Source organism: Panicum hallii, chromosome 6 (genome assembly GCF_002211085.1).
Source record: "Panicum hallii strain FIL2 chromosome 6, PHallii_v3.1, whole genome shotgun sequence".
Classification (NCBI taxonomy): domain Eukaryota; kingdom Viridiplantae; phylum Streptophyta; class Magnoliopsida; order Poales; family Poaceae; genus Panicum; species Panicum hallii.
In genome coordinates, this window is record NC_038047.1 from 5,961,465 (window position 1) to 5,982,036 (window position 20,572).

General features: G+C 46.2%; 3 protein-coding genes across 3 annotated transcripts; 1 reads left to right on the forward strand and 2 right to left on the reverse strand.

Annotated features, from left to right (window-relative positions):
* Positions 1–455: 455 nt before the first annotated feature.
* LOC112898069 (BTB/POZ and MATH domain-containing protein 2-like) lies at positions 456–869 on the reverse strand. The gene has a single exon (XM_025966473.1). The coding sequence runs from the start codon at positions 867–869 to the stop codon at positions 456–458; it is 414 nt and encodes a 137-aa protein (XP_025822258.1).
* On the reverse strand, positions 866–1,555 carry LOC112898070 (BTB/POZ and MATH domain-containing protein 1-like). Its single transcript, XM_025966474.1, has one exon. It carries the CDS (start codon positions 1,553–1,555, stop codon positions 866–868), a length of 690 nt encoding a protein of 229 aa, XP_025822259.1.
* A 14,570-nt stretch (positions 1,556–16,125) lies between these two features.
* Positions 16,126–20,537, forward strand: LOC112897525 (protein NRT1/ PTR FAMILY 4.3-like). Its single transcript, XM_025965835.1, has 5 exons — positions 16,126–16,363; positions 16,494–16,711; positions 18,541–18,981; positions 19,185–19,312; positions 19,406–20,537. Exons 1-5 carry the CDS (start codon positions 16,258–16,260, stop codon positions 20,289–20,291), a joined length of 1,779 nt encoding a protein of 592 aa, XP_025821620.1. The 5' UTR covers positions 16,126–16,257; the 3' UTR covers positions 20,292–20,537.
* The last annotated feature ends 35 nt before the right edge of the window (positions 20,538–20,572 follow it).

The following is a 20,572-nucleotide window of genomic DNA, read 5'->3' on the forward strand; positions in this document are numbered from 1 at the left end:
TATTATTGCTCTTTGTTCTCCAATTCGGATCCAAACTTACATTATTGTTTATGATATAATAATCGAGTCCCTCACTTTGTATCTTGTTTGAAAGACATGCTTGCATCCATGATATGACGAAGAAGGTCATATTGCAGTATTGCACCACATGGTGCAGCTACTTTGGAGCCAGCTAAATAGATAAAATTTTCCCTCTCTTGGTCGACACTTAACATATAGAAAAAATTGCTAGATACAAGAGCTCATCCGTTTAATTATATAAGAAAAATTTGCAAGCAGTTTAGAGACCTTTGTCTCTGTTTTCTTTCTTTCTTTTGTATTTATGCGTGGAGCCGTGGACAAGAGCCAAACTAAAATTTTATCAGCTGCAAATCGTTGATCTTTACCTCCACAGGAGTTTGAATTCAGGCTTGCACTCGAACACACTCCTACCAAGAAATAGAAGGCTACATTTGTCAGAACTTACTTGACCTCTCCAATATCTCCACTAAAACTGATGGGCAGCTTGTCTTGAGTTTGGCGTACCCTTGACTTTCCACAACATCTCCAAGCCTGTTAGGAGAGAAGATAAACTCCATGCAAGCATCTTTAAGCACATCGCAATGGTGCTGATCGGCAAGTGCCAGCATCGCCGCCACAGTATGCGCTGTGAGAGTCCTGCAGAGGATGCCCCGGCAGATCGTCTTCAATCTCTCCATGCCGTACCGATCCGCCGCCGCAAGGAAATGACAGATCGTCTCTCTCCGGTCATCTTCATCTTGGCTGCTAATGGTGGGCAACGAGTCGGTGTAGATGAAACGCAACAGTGTCCTGAAAGTAGCAGGCTGCATGTCCTCGATGGTCAGGTGCTGCTCCGTCTTCTCCCTCATTGGCCCGTAGAGCTGCCATGGAAGACCGGCGACCGCATGGCGAGCACGATCTTGTGCGCGGCGAATGTCTTGTCTCCCATATGGACGGTCACGTCGGTCTCCACCCCGTCGTCCAGCAACCTCCCGAGACACTCCGGCAAGTCCGGCGGCGGCACCTTGACTCTCGACACGGGCTCCGCCGCCGCGGAGACCCGGGGCTTTCTGACAACCCCGACGACACAGACGACCGTGACGCGGTCTCCGCGGAGAACGGCGAAGTTTTCTACCTTGCTCCTCCGGACAGTGATCCTAGCCGACGGCGAGCCGTGGCCAGCGGTGCTGAGGGCGATCAGCGGCGTGGTCGGCTCCCAGCGCGTGGACCCGTCCGCCTGGTTCACGAGCCCGATGGTGAAGCACGCCTTCGTGCTGGCTCCCTTGGCCATGAAGTCCGCGTGGAAGGAGCATTCCAGGCTGCTGCTGCTGCTGCCGCCGTCGCCGCCGGGGTAGAACCGGAGGGACCAGAGGTAGCCGCCGGCGGGGAAGGTACCCGAGCGGACGAACTTGCCGGCGCCGATGCCCCGCAGATATCTGTAGCCGCGCATAGGTGGAACACGTGCGTGCCTTCCACGGTCTCCACCGTGCTCGTTGACGACGTCGTCGTCGTGGACAGCGGCGAGGAGTGTGAGAACCACCCAATTTAATATCATTTTAATCGAAACCGTCGGTCGTTATCGCGAAGATGAGAGCTATCACGCACTCGCACCAATGGCGCGTTACGGGTTAGTCCACATCTAAACTACTAAGGACCAACTTGACCTTTCGCCGAAAATAACATTAAACCCGGTAGTCCCGGTATGTGCTCCAACATATGCCCAAGATCATGCACATGTACGTACCGTCACAAACTCTTACATCACCAATGATCCACAAAGAGCAAATTTTAATACAAGTTAATCAACTAACCATTACAACATTAATTTAAGGAAAGGTTCCAAATTCTGAAATTTAAGGTTCGAATAAAGGATACAAGCCTTGGGCTCACAATAACATAAAAGAGATAAAACCGTAGAGTCTAGTGTTTATCATGATATCCCAAGAACGATGCGCAGCGGAAAATATAACGATAGATAATAATAATGGCGTCTTGCTCAAGGACGCCATTGACCATATTGGCCTATTCCTCGCCCGCGCCGGGTTCGGCGGGGTAGAAATGGCCAAACACCACTTCCGGCTCACCTGCAACTTAGTATACGAAAGCAACAAGAGTACAAAGGTACTCGCAAGACTTACGCGAATAAATAGGTCAAGGAAAATGCATATGAAGGCTCACCAAAAGGCTTTAGGGTTAAGTAAATTAAATAAGCATGAGCTCCCTAATTCCACCATCTAGCCTCCTAGCATTTTAATTATCTTGCCCAACCCACCTCAAATTTTAGTTGATTAGATAACTCAATTCCTAAGTATCACCAAGAGGGAACGTGCATCCAACCACTTGACCACAACTTCTACGAAGATTTCGTAGGATAAAGAGCTTGCTCATAACCGAGAGCGCGGCAATTCGAATTGATTCATTAACCTTGCAAGGGTGTACAACTTTACCCACACGACACAAGGACCATGCGACTCGCCCAACCGATCACGTTGGGTGAGGGGGTACTCGCATCAACCATTCCCGACAAGTTATAACCGTTGAACATCACGCCTAACTTGCGCGGAGAGTTACCTAGGTCCACCGGGGACATCCCTAAGCCTCTCTACAAAGCCCCACGGCCACGCATCAAGGACCGTGCATCAACGATTAGAACTAGAGGGTATTCGGCTTATCCACCCCATGAATGGATATGTGGTAGTACGATAAGTGCTCAATTTCCAAGGTCATCCACGGACGGTCCTTAATCGGTTCAAGCGGACTAAACCTCCGAGACTCCTTTCTCTAGGCCCTACCTTCCGCTCGAACCAAAACCACACTTCCAACTAGACCGATCCAAACCAACATTCCGACACCGGACAACATGTTTAAGATAACACAAAGTGGGTGAAACAAGTGATCCTATTCCAAATTTCCCTACAAGATATCTACCAACCCTAGACACGACTAAGCATTTAGTTTAAATGAGTTGCAAGTGGCTACGTGTGCCAAGGGCATGGATAAACAAATCAAGAGAGGGCATTGCATGAAAATAGGACCGATGATGCAATAGATAAATATTTAATATAAGCATAGATACCCCAAGTGAAATAACTAAATTTAAGCAAGTTAAATAGGTCAAGGAATCATGCTTAGCTGCTTGCCTTGGTTCTCTTCTTGCTCAACCACACACTCGGCTCCCGGCTCGGTCTCAACGAACTCGGTAGGCTCAACGGGTGCGTCCTCTGGCGTCTCGGTCACTAAAATGCATGAATGAGATGTGTGCATTAGAATGATGCCGATGACATGAAATGAGATGGCATGATGTGGAATGGAAATGAAATAACACTCAACACAAGGAGGCACGCAAACAACGTACATGAAGCTCGATCACTCAATTAAATTCTAAGCCCGAAGGCGAACTTGCTCATGCAACAAAATAGCAAGAATAAATCATGATTTAATTTCTGCACCCAGAGGATCTCAAAATAAACTCATGAGAGTTGAGTTTGCATCAAAAACATATTTGTAGAATTACTTATGATATTTACAATTTTCAGCAGCTAAACTCAAGTTAAATCTTAAAAGATACTCAAAGCATCTCTAGAAGTTCTCAAATAATTACTGGAGATAGAGGACATGATAACAAAAGTAATAGAAGTGGTTTTATCATTTTATCAGTTTTCTATAAAAAGTTATTCATTTTACAAGCTTGCAGGCAGCAAAACCAAAAACGCATTAAAAATATCAAACAGTACAAGCTGGACCATGAGATAAAGCATTTCACAAGGAACACAACAGTATTTAGTTTGACATTTTTAGAGCACCACAAAAATAAGATTAACAATTAACTTGATTTAGTAAGGATAAACTATAACTCAAGGTACAAGATTCTAACATGCATAACATTAATTTATCTAAGTAGATCTATTACAGAGGAGTCAAACAAAACAAATTTCACAATTTTTGGAGGTCTACAACATTTCCTATGCATTTTACAAAAATCTACATGAAATGACAAAAGCAAACGAGGTGGCAAGCGCTAGATCCACCCAAATCTAGCGCCCCTGGGCGCCGACAGGCGGGCCCAGGCGGCCAGCGCGCGGCCCAGGCGAAGTCAAGGCCAGCCGCGGCCTTGACTCGCCACGGGCGCGGCCAGCGCGCGCCCACGGCGCGACCCGCGCGCGAACGCGCGCGCGCGTGGCGCGACGCGGCGGCGGCCGGCAAGCGGAGGAGCGGCTAGGGGGGGGGGCGAACGGGGGCGGGGCGACGCGCGCGCGAGCAGCACGGCGCCACGGCGGTGCTCGCCCGCGGCACGGGCGAGCGGGGCAAGGCGGGGAGCGGCGGCGCGACGGACCTCGGCGGCGGCGGGAGAGAGCGAGCGCCGGGAAGGAGCTACGGACGGAGGGAGAGGCGGCGGGTGGCCGGAACCGAGCGAGGAGGGTGAGGGGGTGGCGGGCGCGGCCAATCGAGCGGAGGCGAAGCGGCGGCGGCGGATTGCGGTGGCGGCGGCTCGGACCGGGAGAGGAAGAGGCGGAGGCGTGCGGGGCTAGGGTTGGAGGGGAGAAGGAGAACGGCGTGATTTGAAGTGGGGAGGGGAAGAGGAAGCGGCGAGCGCGGGAGACGAGGAGGCGGCGGCCACGCTGGACGGGCCAGCGGCCGCCGGCGTGCGCCACCGCGCGGGCGCCCAACGGGCGGGCGCGGAGGGCCGGGGAACGCGGAGGGAGGCGCTGACGCGCGGGCCCGGGCGCGCGGAGGAGAGAGGGAGGAGGCAGACAGGTGGGGCCGGGAGGAAAGGGAGTTACCCGAAAATGAAAAGCCTAAATTTAAACACCTAAAGAAAATACTTCCCGGGCTCCAAAAATCACCAAATTTTTACTGAAGCAAGATCATACTACCAAGAATATATTGCAACAACAAACACTCAAAAAGGCATCAAAAATTGTCCGCAATAATTCATCCAAAACTGCATATTTCAAACTTTCCAAGAATTTTATGGCTCGGCAGAGACATCCAAAAATTGAGGAAAAATATCTAAAAATTATCATTTGAAATCTAGTATTTGAATAAAATCTTTGGGGGCACAGTCACATAGCAAAATTTAAACTTACTTCACAACTTACACATAATTCACACAAGAAATTGGATGATCATTATGTAATTAAGTGCATATGATGCTCCATAATGCTTGAATGATGCTCATGATGATGTTGCTTAATTTTTTTAATCTCATGCTTTTAAATTTTGGGTCGTGACAAGGAGGGCTTCGATGGCATCACGGTTTGCTGTTACGGGAAGGCGGCGGCGATTGCGGGATTTTGTGGTGCGCGGAGGTTTATTAGGGGGAAGCGACGACGTCACGTCACAGGCAAGAACCCAAAAAACAAGAGATGGGCAGGCCAACGGGTCACTCTGGTCCATAAGGCACGCGGCCCGTGGGCCGGCCAGAATTTACGCCCGGCCCAAGCACGGTATGGCATGGGCTGCTTCGTGCCCAGGCCGGCACGGCCCGTGCCCCGCGCCGTGTCTGAGCCTACATGCTGATCAGATCCGTTAAAACACAGCCCATAAATAAATATCTCATCCACCAAAACATTTACAAATAATTATCTGATCCTCGTAACATGAATCAGAGTTCACGAACTGTTGAATCGGGTGTAAGAAAATTTCTAAAGCATGTACAGACGTGGAGAAATATAAGATGGGTCGGGGAGCAATCCGTAAATAATTATCTGACCCTCTTGTCTATCCAAAATATTGACACAGAGTTCACAGATTGTTAAATCAAGTGTAAGAAAAAGTTAAATAACATCCGCGGTGGAGGATTAATGGGCTGCAAGGATTAGGCTAAATGGGCTTAATAAATTTTAAAATTGTAACGGTAACTAGCTTATGGAAGCTAGATAGGAGGCCCGGGCGGCACACCTCCTAGCGTTGAATGTTGGGGTGGGGCCAGGTTGAATGTGCCACAGCCCACGGCCAAAAGCCCAAAACACATGTCGATCTGTGGGGTGGGGCCAGGTTGACTAGTCACCAGCATGTTGGGGTTCTTCTGGTTTTGTGAATGGTCACTGGATGTGATCACTTATCTCCCGTTTGTTTTTTTGAAAAATACTCGAGATTGATGAAGTCATCATATACGTCTCGCTATCGATAGAAACGTCGCTTACCACTGAAAGCACAACGCCGTTAAATCTTAGAAAATTCACTTCCATGAGGAGTCGAACCCAGGATCTTAGGTGCTACTGAGGCTCTTATAACCACTAGGCTACAGACCCTTTCGCATCTCCCGTTTGTTTTGACACCAAAGTTTTCTCAATTACTTGTTTTGCGCAAAAAAAAGGTTTCTGCAATCAGTAGAGTAAAAGATGAAACAGAGCTCTACTATTAGGTTATAGTCTTATAGTGCAACTACCTATCCTCCCTCTCATGAATATAAAAAATTTAGTAAATCCATATGTGATCTACGAGGCGACATCTTGAGTACAAATATATACTAAAATATATTTTTTAGAACATATTTTTGTTATGAAATTACTTTTCGTGGTTAATTTGGATTTATATGTACTCAATAGTCATAGTAAAACAAGTTTGACTTAGGACATGTGTTTAGATAATGTATAGAGATAGTTTTATTAAGCATCAGGACACATGCCACTGGAGATTATTGAGAAACCATGATCAAAGCTTGATTAAACATCATTATTATTTCAGGCATTTGTTTTGCCGTTTTTTTCCTGCAGGGCGAAATTCTTCATTTGGTGATGTTAAAATGCACAAGTGTATGCCTTTTTAAATTTAACCAACATAGACACTACTAGAAAACGGTCTATCGGTACCAGCACGTTAGTGCCGGTCAAGGACGAGCCGGCACTAACGTGCCTCAACAGTGTCAGGCGGGCACGTTAGTGCCGGCTAGAAATACCAGCCGGCACTAACGTGCCATCCCCCCAACTGCCAGAACGGTCAAAACGCACGTTAGTGCCGGTCGGCATATCTAGCCGGCACTAACGTGGTCAATTACAAGTTAGTGCCGGCTATCTGCTCTAGCCGGCACTAAACGTACACATTTAGTGCCGGCTAAAGCCACTAGCCGGCACTAACTTGCCCCGTATATACCGGCCACTCCAAACCCAGCCCTCCATTTCATTTGGCACTCCTTCTTCCCCAGCCTTCAACCGAGCTCTTCTCACTCCCATGGCGTGTTACAGGGGAGGTGCTGCCCATTTTTCCCCAAATTTGTGAGGATTTCACCCATCCAAGTGCACCAAAGGTTAGTATCTTCTTCCACTCTTCTTTCACGGTATTTATTCTTTGTTTCATGCTTTCTAGATAAAGAAAATAGTGATAAATTTGAACTTCATGTGGTCGTCAATATTCACCAGATGTATCTATGATGAAAATAAAATCAGTTTTAACAAAGTGAGCCAAATAATATCTACAGCTAAAATGGGGTAATTGAACATATAAAGACAGCACTTGGTTGGATGTTATGCAAATCTAACGTTCATAGATGCAAGTGGTTACAAAGACAGCCATACGCACAGCAAAGAAATTGACAAATTTGGATTTCAGTTTGTTAGAAACAAACATTGGAAGGACTTGTCCCCGGTAGTTATCACAGCTTTAACCCTGGGTTAATGAGTTAGAGTGAATATAAGGAAAATTTTTGTGGCACCATGGCTCTGAATAAAAGGTGCCAAGGTGGAGTACCTATCAGATTGAAATTAATGTGTGCTATATGATTTATTAACTTCAGTAGCAGATTTTATTCCACAACCGAATATGAATACTCAGAACAAAACTTTAGGGAAGAATAATGCATAACACATGCGATGATCACTGTGTCCAATCAGTACATAATTACATATAGAACAATGCTAATGCTTAACACAGGTAGTCAGCCAGTATCTGATAGCAAGAATTCACGGGACACAAAATTGCTCTTAATACTGAAATGAACAAGAACTAATAAAGCTGCAACTCGTGACAATAGTCATTTAGTCCGATAAATAAAACAACACTTTATAAGGCAACCGCATCATGTTAACACTAGCTCGTGAATTTCATATATATTTCGAAGCAGAGATGTGTCACTATAAAACCAGAGATGTCCAAACAGCATGCCTGATCAACATCCAAAGAAATGGAAATAACCAAAAGTTACCTTTTGTTATGCTTAGTCAAGTAAAGGATTCCATTTGGACTTTTAGCGTAAGGAATCTAGGTACTACATGGCAATCTAGGTACTACATGAATTTCAATTACCCCATTTTAAGGTTGAGGAAAAATGAGAATATTTTAGGTTAATTTAGTAGTAATGAGAATATTGATAAAGCATAACATTGATAAATTTGAAAACTTTGTACTTCCAGTTTCCTGTGCAAGTTGGATTTAGGAATTACTCTTGTTTGTTGTACAAACAGACCTACCATTCTACCATTTGATATCTAACCTTAGTATCATGGTTTGAACTGGATTAAAGTTTATACTACCACATTTCCTTTACTGTTAACAAAAAAAACATTGTTGATATCTGGGTACCTTGAGTTCGGATGAGATTTCTTTATTGATCTATTTGGATGCCACAATACAAAATTATTAACTATTGGTCAGGTACATAGCATCTGAGTGTTCAACCTTTTGAAATAAAACATGCTCTGAAATTATTGTACGATGTTATGTTTTTGATGGTCAACTATTCATCATGATTTTGGCTATATCTCAGTACAGATTTACTTACCAAATTGTCACTCAAATTCTCATAAGCCATAAAAGTTTTAGGCTTCTAGCTAGTAATTTGATGATGTTTGACTTGTGGCCTGTGCAGCTATTGCTAGTATCATCTTCTTCAGGGAGTTTTCAGTTCTACTCCAGGTATACTTCGTAGCATTGATAGCGACTGTATCAAAAAAACAAAATTTTGATGTTTTCTTCTTATGCTCTTAAGATCTTATCCATTTGCATTTGAACTTTCTTTTAACCAGTGATGTTCTGAACTTCTGATAGATAAGCCTCTCAATTTATATTGTCTCCTAATAAATGAACTGTCTTCCTTGATCCATTGGTATTCTATCTTTGTACTACCCCCTGTCAATCTTTCAGCGTCATTGCAGTAAAAGCATGACTAAGAACATGATGTTTACTTCATTCTTGACTTTTCAATACAGTTTCTCACAGTTTCACTCTCAAAGCTACTCCCTCCGTTCCGTTTCAAATTATCAGTCGTTTAGACTTTTCTAAATTCATAGTACAGATGAGCATGATTTTTTTTTAATTTGTACAGATGGACCGGCAATGGATGCACGGAAGCCGGAGCACCTCGGCGTGGATTCAGGGTTTAGATTCTTTTCTCAAGCCAGCAATGGCAAATAGGTCGCCAAAGGGTTTAATGTGTTGTCCATGCAGTGTTTGCGAAAATAAAAAGGAATTCCGGAAAAGAGAAACTCTATGGAATCACCTGGCCTTGAATGGTTTCATGAGTAACTATAGCCTTTGGACTAAGCACGGTGAAGTTGGAGTTACGATGGAAGATAATGAAGAAGATGACGATGGTGATAACAATCTTCCAGATTGGGCATGGGTTCATGAAGCAGGTGGCTTTCAAGATGAACCAATGGACGAGGGTGAAGCAAATGTTGCACAAGAGGAGCCACCTGACGAGCTAGGACAGGCGTTGCTTGATGCACAGAAAGAGAGTGACACTGTACTCTGTGTATTACTGTAATTTGTTTTCATCGCCCGTAGCAATGCACGGGTACGAACCTCGAAATGTTAAGACTGAAACCTTGCAAATACATACATTTTAAACCTTGCAAATACATACATTTTATTAGTACTAGAAAATACTTAATGTTTTTTTATTGTTTCGGGTAGTGGAAATGGATCCTACGGACAACCAAGACGAGTTAATGCACGAGCTCATTTGTGGTAGTACTGGGCAAATAGCTCCAGAGTTTCATGAGGATGAGAACGATGGCAGCCAATTTTTAAACTTGCATTATCATGGCGACCAGGAGCAAGATATTAGTGGGGAGGAAGAAGAAAATGTCGAGGAAGCCGAGGTATGAAATTTAGTGATTCTTCCAGGCATCAGGATAAACGTTTTGTCAATACCTGCCGCGACGTCCACTAGTTGCTAGCAACCCGCTTAATAAATTTGTGATTCTTTCAGGCATCAGGATCGACGAAGTCTAAACGGAAACGTGGCTCCAAGAGGAAGATGGTAGGATGTACGACCATCACGGAGATCAACGAAGCAACCGGCGAGCCACTAGCCCCTGGTCAAATTAAGACGACCTTTGTAAATCAATTGGGATATCTTGTTAGGGAGAACGTCCCCATAAAGTACAAGCTTTGGAAGAGAAATAAAGTCTCTGATCGACCTGAAGATATCGTGCCAGATTCAGAGAAAGATTTGTTATGGAAAGAGGTGTTGTTGCACTTCAACTTTCCCCCGGGCAAAGCTGACAAAGTAAAGGGTTGGGCATTTAAGAAGATGGCAATTCAGTTCGGCTCGTTCAAGAAAAAATTGGTGGCAAACTTTGTCAACAAGGGCCTCACACCAGATTTTGATAAAGTCTGGAAGAAGCAACGAGAGTGGTGGAATGAATTCGTGAATTACAAGCACAGTGCTGACAGCATGGCAGCCTCGATTCAAGGCAAAATGAATGCTAGCAAAAAAACAAACTTCCATAGACTTGGGCCTGGAGGTTATAAGGTTGCTGTTCCGAAATGGGAAAAGATGGAAAATAATTTAATTGCAAAAGGAATCGTACCGCAGACCTTGAGTTGGCCCAAACAAGCAAGATATTACTTCTATGCTCATGGAGGCACACTGGACCCCGACACTGGAATGTTTGTGACTAGCGACGTACTAAGAGAGGCTGCCCAAAGACTTGACGAGGCAATGAGGCGTACGGAAGAAGGAACCTTCCAGCCCAACAGAGAGAATGACGAGCTGACTTACGCTCTTGGGAATGCGGAACACACTGGACGGACCCGAGGCATGGGCGTAGTTCCGTGGAAATATGGCTTTTCCGGAGATCTCGAAACCTACCGAAGCCGATGCAGAAGCAAGGCAGTAGTGGCAGAGAAGATCTGTAGCCTAGAAAACCGGATAATGTCACTTGAGGCAGCAGTTGGGCAACGCTCGGACCAACCAGCTGCCAATGTGGAGTTCAGCACCCCTTCTCAGCGTCGTAGCAGTGTTGCTTCCACAGAGCACCCTGCTTTGGGTGCCGACAGGACGAGGGACCCCATCGACGACATTGACGTTAGGACCCAGTGTGAGCTTCTGGTTCTTTATGGGAAAAAGCTCAAAGTTTGTGCTGAGGGTTATGCGGAAGTCCAAGAAGAAGGCAGGACAATACATTGCCAGCCAATTCCTGAAGGATTCGCCAGAGTCTTTGTTGACCGAATTACTGAAGAACGCTAGGAAGACTTGGACCTCCCGATCCCTATAGGTCCTGAAGAAACAGAACTACAACATGCCGTAAACACATGGATTGCGTGGCCAAAGCGCGACATAAGATTGGTGCAAGCAGCCACAGATTCCGCTCGGTGCTCAAGGCAAAGATCACCAACGCCACCTGATGACAGGAATCCTAGTGTTGGCCCACCTTCTCCACCGCCTGCACGGGACCCCAGCATGGATCCGCCATCACCAGCCGCACAAAGCGAGCCAATTTCGGCATCATCACCAGCCGCACAACAGAATCAGAGTCAGCGACAGAAGGCATACACGGTACCTTCGGTCCAGCCATCTCATAAGCAGCAAAGAAAGAAGAAAGCGAAGGCTCCAGAAGAGAAAGAGGCAGAAGAATCGTTTGAAACCTTCTTGCTGAAGTGCAAGCTACTGAGGGAGGCTGCGAACAAGAAGCCAGAAATAGATCCGGTTGCGAAGGCACACTTCGTTAAACACTTCATTAAAGATCCCACCAAGGAGAAAGAAAGGGAGTCGGATTATGATCGGCAGATCAGAAAGTGCTACAACAACCCCAAGAATCGATGGATCAATGCAAAGACCGTTCCCCAGCTCGGAGAGCAGTCCAAACAATCGATCGCTTCGTTGATAGTGCCGCGTGAAGAATGTCCTGATGAATCAAGAGATCCGTTGACCATGGCTGGGATGATATTGCAAACTGATCTAACAAGGGCTCAATTGCTTGGGGAGGCCCTACAGGATGCCCGCGGCAGGAAAAAGTTTGTACTTGGTGAACCTTTGATATGGCCAGAGTTACTACCATTCCTACCAACGAGAATGGCCGAGTTACACAAATGGTATGCCGTGCAATCTAAAGCTAATCAATTAGAGATGTTCCCAGCCCGGATTAAAGATGAGCATTTCTGGCGGGGGGCAGGTGAAGTATATATCGAGTTTGAAGCACTTTATGATTTATACCATCAAGATGCCCTTGACAAGTCCCTCCTGAGTGTATGGTGCATGTGAGTATTGTCTCTCGTTTCATTATTTTTAGCCTTGTGTGTTGACCGATCCCCGTTTTTCTTGTGTCCCGTAGGTCAAAAATTCAAATTTGCCGAAAAAAGAACTTCCATAACGTCGGGTTCTTCGACCCCGATATTATACACGAGAAAACGGTAGAGCAAAACCCTGAAGAAATAGTCAATATTATATACAGGGGGTTGCGTAAGAATAGCATGTGTCCCTTCATTCTCTTGCCATACAACCATCAGTGAGTCATTCTTTGTTAGCCTCTTGTTTTCAATCCCTTCGTATTAATAATACTATTTAATAACTATTTTAATCAACATTAATTGGTTATGCGTATGTATATGCACAGCTTTCATTGGATATTGCTTTGTATTCGGATTGAGGAGCACAAGGTCTTGGTGTACGACTCGTTAAGGCAAGATAAATCAAAGTACCAAGATCTCATCGAGGTGGTAAATACTGCATGGCATCGCTACCTCCGCAAACACATAGGCTTGCCCATAGGTGAAATCGAGCCTCTTTGTTGGGTGACTGATTTTCCGGTATGAATATACTCTCGCTACTAATGTCATTCGCAATAAACATCAGAAAAATTCTATATCTTAACCCACATTTGTCCATAGTGTTGGAGACAGGGACAAGGAAACAACTTATGTGGATACTACGTATGCGAGTGGATCAACACTTTTGCAAGTGAAAAAGGGCAAATGACATTGGAGGCATTCAATGTACGTGAGCACAATCACATCTGCTCATCATTTTAATTCATTATCTTTTATTCTCATGTTTTTTTGAAAAATGTGACAGCATTGGCGGATGAAAGAAGAACTCATTGAAATAGCTCGGATCAGGGCAATTCAAGAAGCTATTTGCGGATTCCTGCTCGATGAAGTCATAAATCCTAAGGGCGAATTTTATGGCGATGTCCGTACAAGTGTCGCCGAAAAAGATCCGACGACGGGGAATTTGACAAATTACTATAGTTGATGTTCTTACTAATTTGTAATATCTCAAGTACTTTTAAACTCCTAAGTGTTCCATACATGATGAATATATATATAATATTAGTGTAATATGCTGTCCTAATATTACAGTACAATGCAAAAAGTACGATTATGTAGTCGCATACGGTACAAATACGCATAGCCATACGTATAAAAATGAAAAACAAAAGGTAAATAAGAAAAAAGATTTAGTGCCGGCCAGTTATACCAGCCGGCACTAACCTTGCTGCTAGGAGCCGGGCCGGGTCGGGCACGTTAGTGCCGGCTGGAGATACGGACCGGCACTAACACGCGCCGTTTAGTACCGGTCAATATAGCCGGCACTAACGACTGTCACGTTAGTGCCGGCCATTTAGTGCCGGTCAGGGGGACCGGCAATAAATTTCCCTCTGACCGGCACTGATGTGCCTTTCTCCGGCAGTGAGAGAGAGAACAATATTTGGACCAAGCCTCTAAATCATTTCTCAGAGCTCAGACTATAGGGGAGGGAAGGCCCGAAGACGAACAGGCATCGTATGCGGGCTCAACCACGTGCTGCCTCGAGCCCGGCTCCTAATAGTCCATGGTAGGGCTGCTGACCTGATCAAAGCTTACTCGCTCATCCATCTTTTTATTTTCTGACACATTGGTCCAGTTTTAGATGCACTGCTTGACTGCTGGTTCAATCGAATCGCTTAGCTTACCCACTTGTTGAGTTCGGCATGTATTGTTGAGTATGCGTGCTGCGACTCATGTTGATAGTCCAAACCAACCGGCTAGATTTTATCTTCATCGCATTGCTGTAGTATCCAATCTGGGTACACTCTTTTTTTTGATATAATTGGTAGCTCTCATATCCGGTTAGTTTAAAAAATCGAATCATTTTGAATTTATACTAAGTGATTATCGGTTCAAGTTGCCGGCAATTCATACGCTATAGGTAGCGTGGTCAATTTTAGATGAAGTTGTTGTGTTATAGAAGTTCATTGAATCTTCCTACTTGTCCTATCTACTAACTGAATTTGGACGCTACACAAGTCCTTCATTAGTACAAGTTCATTCATTAAACAATACCGAGATACATTGTTGGAGTATAATCTTGTAATCAAACGTCCCAGCAGCTATATATATGTACGCGATCACTCGGACTGTGACATTATATAAGCTATTAAATAATTAAGAACGCTGTGCAAGAATATTTTGAAAACGACATGTTAATTGTGCATGCTTAGCAGCATAAGAACAGCGAAGCACAATGTCACAAGTTTAAGTAACATATGGTCAAGGTGCAAGCGTTCGTTGATGTAATGGTCATGCACAACCCTCTTCATCTTTGAGTTGAGCTGCTTTCATTCTTTGAATAGGAACAACCATTCTTCAAAATGCTAATTGGCCAAAGAGCGAAAGATGTAAGGATCTCAGGGCAGCACAGCTCCATGTAAGAATCCGTGGAGCTTGAGACATGGCTACACACAGATGATGTCTTGAGGTATGGCTAAGGGATCCTGTTTGTGTTTTATACTAAAGATAGAAACTTGAACCACTTTACATGGCACATAAACGCCAGATCTATTAACATGGAGCTAGGAGCCAGTGCCTCGCAGGAAAGCCCCTGACAGAACAAGAGTAAATAGAATACTCACTAAAAATTTGAAGCTAGTTTAAAGTATGTCGAAGGTCTAGAAAATGCTCTAGTAATTTTGGAATAATGTTTAAGCTTCAAAACTATTGTCCAGTTCCGAAAAATGCTGCTAGTGGATATTTAGGAAACAGCTATAGCATACTAGATATTTATTAGGAATAAGATGTAGCATACTCCCTCAAATAATTGTCGTTTCAAACCGCGACAAGCACAAAGATACTAATTTGACATTGTTTTGCACTAATTAATAGTATATGTTTTTAAGCACAATCAAAAAATATATATCAAGCGCGTACTATATCGAAACCACTATAAAAGAATCTAGCTATATATACCATTTTAAAAAGTTAACCTATACTATGTAAAAATTTATTGAATGTCAAAACTGACATTTGTTGACCAGACGCATCCAAAGAAAAGTTATCCAGAGACTGGAGGGAGTAAAGTTTTTTTTTTGACATCTCTGGCAGCTGAATTTAGCCGTCTTGAACCCATCGTCTCCATGTTCCCGGATAAAAAGAACGGGAAACTGGCAAACAGCAGCAAATGTATTTGCCTTGTCGTAGGAAGATGCAAGAACTTGTAGAAAGTAAATAAATTGAGAGAGAGAGAGAGAGAGAGAGAGAGAGAGAGAGAGAGAGAGAGAGAGAGAGAGAGAGAGAGAGAGAGAGAGAGAGAGAGAGAGAGAGATGAGGACTTACCAGCTCCAACAGCGTTTCCATTGGAAAAAGAATGCAAGTCAGGCTGTCAGGGAACACTATGTTCACCAGTTGGTCAGCACCAATTCCCGATGCCTGATCTGTTTCAGAGTTCAGATTAGATGGAGGCGACCGGCGAGGCCGCAAGAGGAAGACAAACACGCCGCGCCGTGCCCAACTGCTACCGGTCGCTGCGTGCAGTGTGCGCACGTGACGTGCGTTCCAACCCAGCCGGCCGGCCAATGTGTAACCGAGAAGGAACTCAGCCACACGCCGCCTCGGCTCTTCTCGCATACTTATATTTTTTTATATATATATATATATATATAACCCCTGCCACTGCCAGCTTGCTGACTTGACCACTAAGCTTAGCTTCATTGCTTGCAGCTTGCCCATCCACTTCTGCTGGAGCTGGACCGACTCGCCAGCTTCGAGTGCAGTGCCTCCTAGTCAACTCCTGCGCGGGAGAGTGTGTGAGAGATAGAGGGGGAGAGTACATCGGCCATGGATGTGGAGAGCTCCCCGGCGGCCGGGGCCTCCGTGGACTGGCGCGGCCGCCCGTGCCGCCCGCGCCGGCACGGCGGCATGCGCGCCGCCGTCTTCGTCCTAGGTACGCCGCCGCCTCCTCTCATCCGTGCACATTGATTCGTAGTAGAACTAGTACTGGAAGGACGAAGCTCTGAAGGGGCCGGCAATGGCGGTCGTGCCTGATTGTTTGGCGGGTGGGTGTTGCATTGCAGTGTTCCAGGCGGCGCAGACGATGGCGCTGGCGGCGGTGGGGAGCAACCTGATCACCTACGTCTTCGGCGAGCTCCACTTCCCGCTATCGCAGGCGGCCAACGTGGTGACCAACTTCGTCGGCACCGTCTTCATCCTCTCCCCGCTCGGCGGCTTCCTCTCCGACTCCTACGCCGGCTGCTTCTGGACGCTCCTCGCCTTCGGCGCCGTCGAGCTCGCGGTACGTGCTTCGATCATCTGCTGCTGCTGCTGCATCAGATCGATGCCCAATGATTGGCTCATTGGTTGATCGATCCCCTTCTACTCTACATCCCATTCACTAGCTAGCTAGACAGATAGCAGCTGCTCGCTTTCAAGGAGGACCAGCCGGCCAGCTAGTGTTTCCTTTTCCTCCATTGTTTTTGACCCGGGTCTCCGGCCTTGTCAAGGGAGATGAACTGGGCACCGGAACATGGTAGGGTCGTCGCCATGGATGGATGGGCCGGAAAGGGCGCCAGTCACCATCACCCGGCATGGCGACGACCAAAGCTCGTGAAACTAAAAAAATAAAAAAAGCAAAAGTCTGGGCTTTGGATACCCACACACACTCTGGGCGCGGTTCAGCAGTTTTGGGGCTTCGGATCCGTCGGCCCCAAAGCCGATCGGTCTTCCAAGTTGAAATTTTTCTCAAAAGGATTCCGGACACGAGCATTGGGATTCACGAGCCCTGCTAGCCGCTGGTCCATGCATGCACCTGGTGACGACTCACTGGAAAAAGTATTGTGACCTGTGTGTTTGGTGGCTTCTGATTGATCTGGGGGATGGCACTGAGTTTTCATTGCTGGGGCCAAGGCCCGTATCATTGTGTCGCGCGCCCTGAGGCCGCTTACCTTTTCTTTTTAATTTTATCTCCTTTTCCCCCCTACTTTATGGGTATATAATCAGACAGCTCTCATGCTGTATATTATTGAGGAGGTTTAATTGCTGGGACCAAATGAAGAAGGCTTGTATCATTGATTCCATGGGGTAGATGCTTGAGTTTTTTCTTTTTCTACTGCATTTTTTCATGAATTATCCTGCCCTATGATTGAGCAGTTCTCATTGCTGGGGCCAAAGCTTGTACCACTAAGTTCCTGGACCAAGCTAAGGCGTGGAATTTATATTTTATTTTTTCCTCCTACTTTATTTGTTAAAATAGTCAAGCCTCTTCCTGATTGACTCAAAAGAAAAGGAGAGACACATGCCTGTGCGTGGCTGCACTGGACATTCTGATTTATTTCTCTTGCATGTGTGCTCATATTACATAGAGCTGTAGTGTTACTAGCTAGGAGCATGTAAGCTGTGCTGTAGTGCTTGGACTGAGCTTCAGGCTGACGCTGATCCATGTCACCACTGCTCCTACATAGAGAAACATTTTTTTTTTCGAGAACTGGCCTTGGCAAGCATTTCATTAAGGAGACAGAGAAAAGTTGACAAGGCTTTCTCGGACTGTAAATATATGCTCATCTAGATTTTGATTTAATCACACTTTTACAATTTTGATTATCAGTATCTAAATTTTATATTGATTGACAACATAAGATTAAGTGATTTTTTTAACAGTACATAAACTCATTAGAAATACTTTTATTAATATATAACTCTGTTCAATGAAGAGAATATATTTTTCTATGTACACTAAAAAATTAACTTTGGACAAACCTAAATGGATTTGTATTTGTGATCAAAGGAAGTATTAGTTAATAACAGTTAGTCCATAACAATTTGCTTAAGGCATAATACTTCTGTCAGTAAATATTTTCTTGTAAGTATATTTTCTGTACATAATTATTTTATTAATACATAACTTTTTTTTTGCGAAACAATACATAATTCTGTGACACAATGTTAATGTCATTATACTTCTGTCAGTAAATATTTTCTTGTAAGAATATTTTGTATAACATAAATAAAATGTTAATAAAGTAATTATTGTTCTAAGCCTTATCCAAACGAAATATGACTTTTATAAAAATGGAAGGAGAACATTATCTAAAAATTGTATCGAAAATTTTAATTTTGTTTTACCAGGGCTTGATATTACTGTCGGTGCAAGCACATCTACCACAGCTCAAGTCAGCGCCGTGCAACATGCTCACCATGGTCGGCAGCTGCGAGCGGGCCAGCGGCTTCAAGGCCACCATCTTCTTCGTGGCGCTCTACCTGGTGGCGCTCGGCAGCGGCTGCGTCATGCCCAACATGACCGCGTACGGCGCCGACCAGTTCGCCGGCGCGGCGGACAAGGACGCCAAGAGGCTGCCGACCTACTTCAACCTGTCCTACTTCGGCTTCTGCGCCGGCGAGCTCGTCGCGCTGACGGCGATGGTCTGGGCGCAGACGCGCTACGGGATGGACGTCGGGTTCGGCCTGGCCGCCGCCGCTCTGGGGGCCGGGCTCATCAGCCTGGTCTCCGGCGTGGTGTTCTACCGGAACAAGCCGCCACGGGGCAGTATCTTCACTCCGATTGCAAGGGTGAGCTGAACTTCAAACAGTCCATTTCCAAAAAAGAAAAAGAAAATTCAAACAAACTTTTAAATTCGTGTACATTTTCTCTTAATACATTTTAATTTTGCAAAATTTGAAGTTGAGCTGTGCAAAAGTTTCAGCAAGTCGTGTACTCATACTACTTGTACTTGACAAGGTTGCTGAACACTCAACTGTGCAAATTTTGTCAGGTTTTTGTTGCTGCATTCACCAAGAGGAAGCAAATCTGCCCTTCTGGCTCTTCCAACCCTGCCAACGGCGGAGCCGGTGATCCGGCGGCGACCGTCGACGACAACTTCCGTCACGCCAATAAATTCAGGTCAGCTTCTCATACGCCATTCACATTCAGGTACTTCATTCAGAGTTCAGAGTCTTCAGTCTGACAAGGAAAAAATCTGAAACTTCGACACAGGTTCTTGGACAAGGCGTGCATCAGGATCGCGCCGGAGCCGGATACGGAGCCGGAGAGCCCGTGGCGGCTCTGCACGGCGGCGGAGGTGCAGCAGGCAAAGACGCTCCTCGCCGTGCTGCCCATCGTGGCGTGCACCATCGTCTTCAACACCGTGCTGGCGCAGCTGCAGACCTTCTCGGTGCAGCAGGGCAGCGCCATGGACACCAGGCTGGCGCCGGGCTCCTCCTCCTCCTTCGCCATCCCGCCGGCGTCGCTACAGGCCATCCCCTACGCCATGCTCCTCGCGCTCGTCCCGGCCTACGAGCTCCTCCTCGTCCCGCTGCTGCGTCGGCTCACGGGCACCCGGTCCGGGATCACCCCGCTCCAGCGCATCGGCGTGGGCCTCTGCGTGGTCGCGCTCTCCATGGCCGCCGCCGCGCTCGTCGAGCGCCGGCGCCGGGACGCCGCCGCGTCCGGCGGCGGGAGGCTGTCCGTGTTCTGGCTCGTGCCGCAGTTCCTCGTCTTCGGCGTGTCGGAGCTGTTCACCAACGTGGGGCTCATGGAGTTCTTCTACAAGCAGGCGGCCGCTGGCACGATGCAGGCCTTCTTCATGGCGCTCTTCTACTGCTCCTTCTCCTTCGGGTTCTTCCTCAGCTCTGTGCTGGTCTCGCTGGTGAACCGGGCCACGGCGAGGGGCGGCCGGCGCGGCTGGCTCGGCGACAACGACCTCGACAGGGACAGGCTGGACCTCTTCTACTGGGTGCTCGCCGCGCTCAGCGTGCTCAACTTCTTCTGCTACCTGCTGTGCGCGAGGTGGTACAACTCCGGCGGTGCGGGCGGCTCAGGTGAGGCCGCCTCCGGCGAGGCCGCGTCCGAGGACGACGACGACGGCAAGGGGCTCATCTGAAGAGACCAAGAACGAGCAAGATACTGAAACTGATCGATGTATATGAGCATGGTCCTCTTTTATTAGGAAGTATACAGGGTCTCCTATATATAGAGAAGAGAAGAATGGTAGATAGTAGCATGCATACCAAGTGTGAGTGCGACGCCAATGATTTCTACCGGAATTGGCCAGAGATACCACCCATTGTGCCGCCCATTCATGTCAACGAGCACTTATCATATTTGTATACCTGTCAATTGATTGAAAGTGTGAATGTTCCTCCTGCTCAAGGTGACCCTGTC

Coding starts and splice junctions, on each gene's coding strand:
- LOC112898069 (XM_025966473.1), bottom strand. CDS start 869: ATGAGGGAGAAGACGGAGCAGCACCTGACCATCGAGGACATGCAGCCT.
- LOC112898070 (XM_025966474.1), bottom strand. CDS start 1,555: ATGATATTAAATTGGGTGGTTCTCACACTCCTCGCCGCTGTCCACGAC.
- LOC112897525 (XM_025965835.1), top strand. CDS start 16,258: ATGGATGTGGAGAGCTCCCCGGCGGCCGGGGCCTCCGTGGACTGGCGC. Junction 16,364..16,493: donor CGCCGCCGTCTTCGTCCTAG/GTACGCCGCCGC, acceptor GTTGCATTGCAG/TGTTCCAGGCGGCGCAGACG. Junction 16,712..18,540: donor TCGGCGCCGTCGAGCTCGCG/GTACGTGCTTCG, acceptor TTGTTTTACCAG/GGCTTGATATTACTGTCGGT.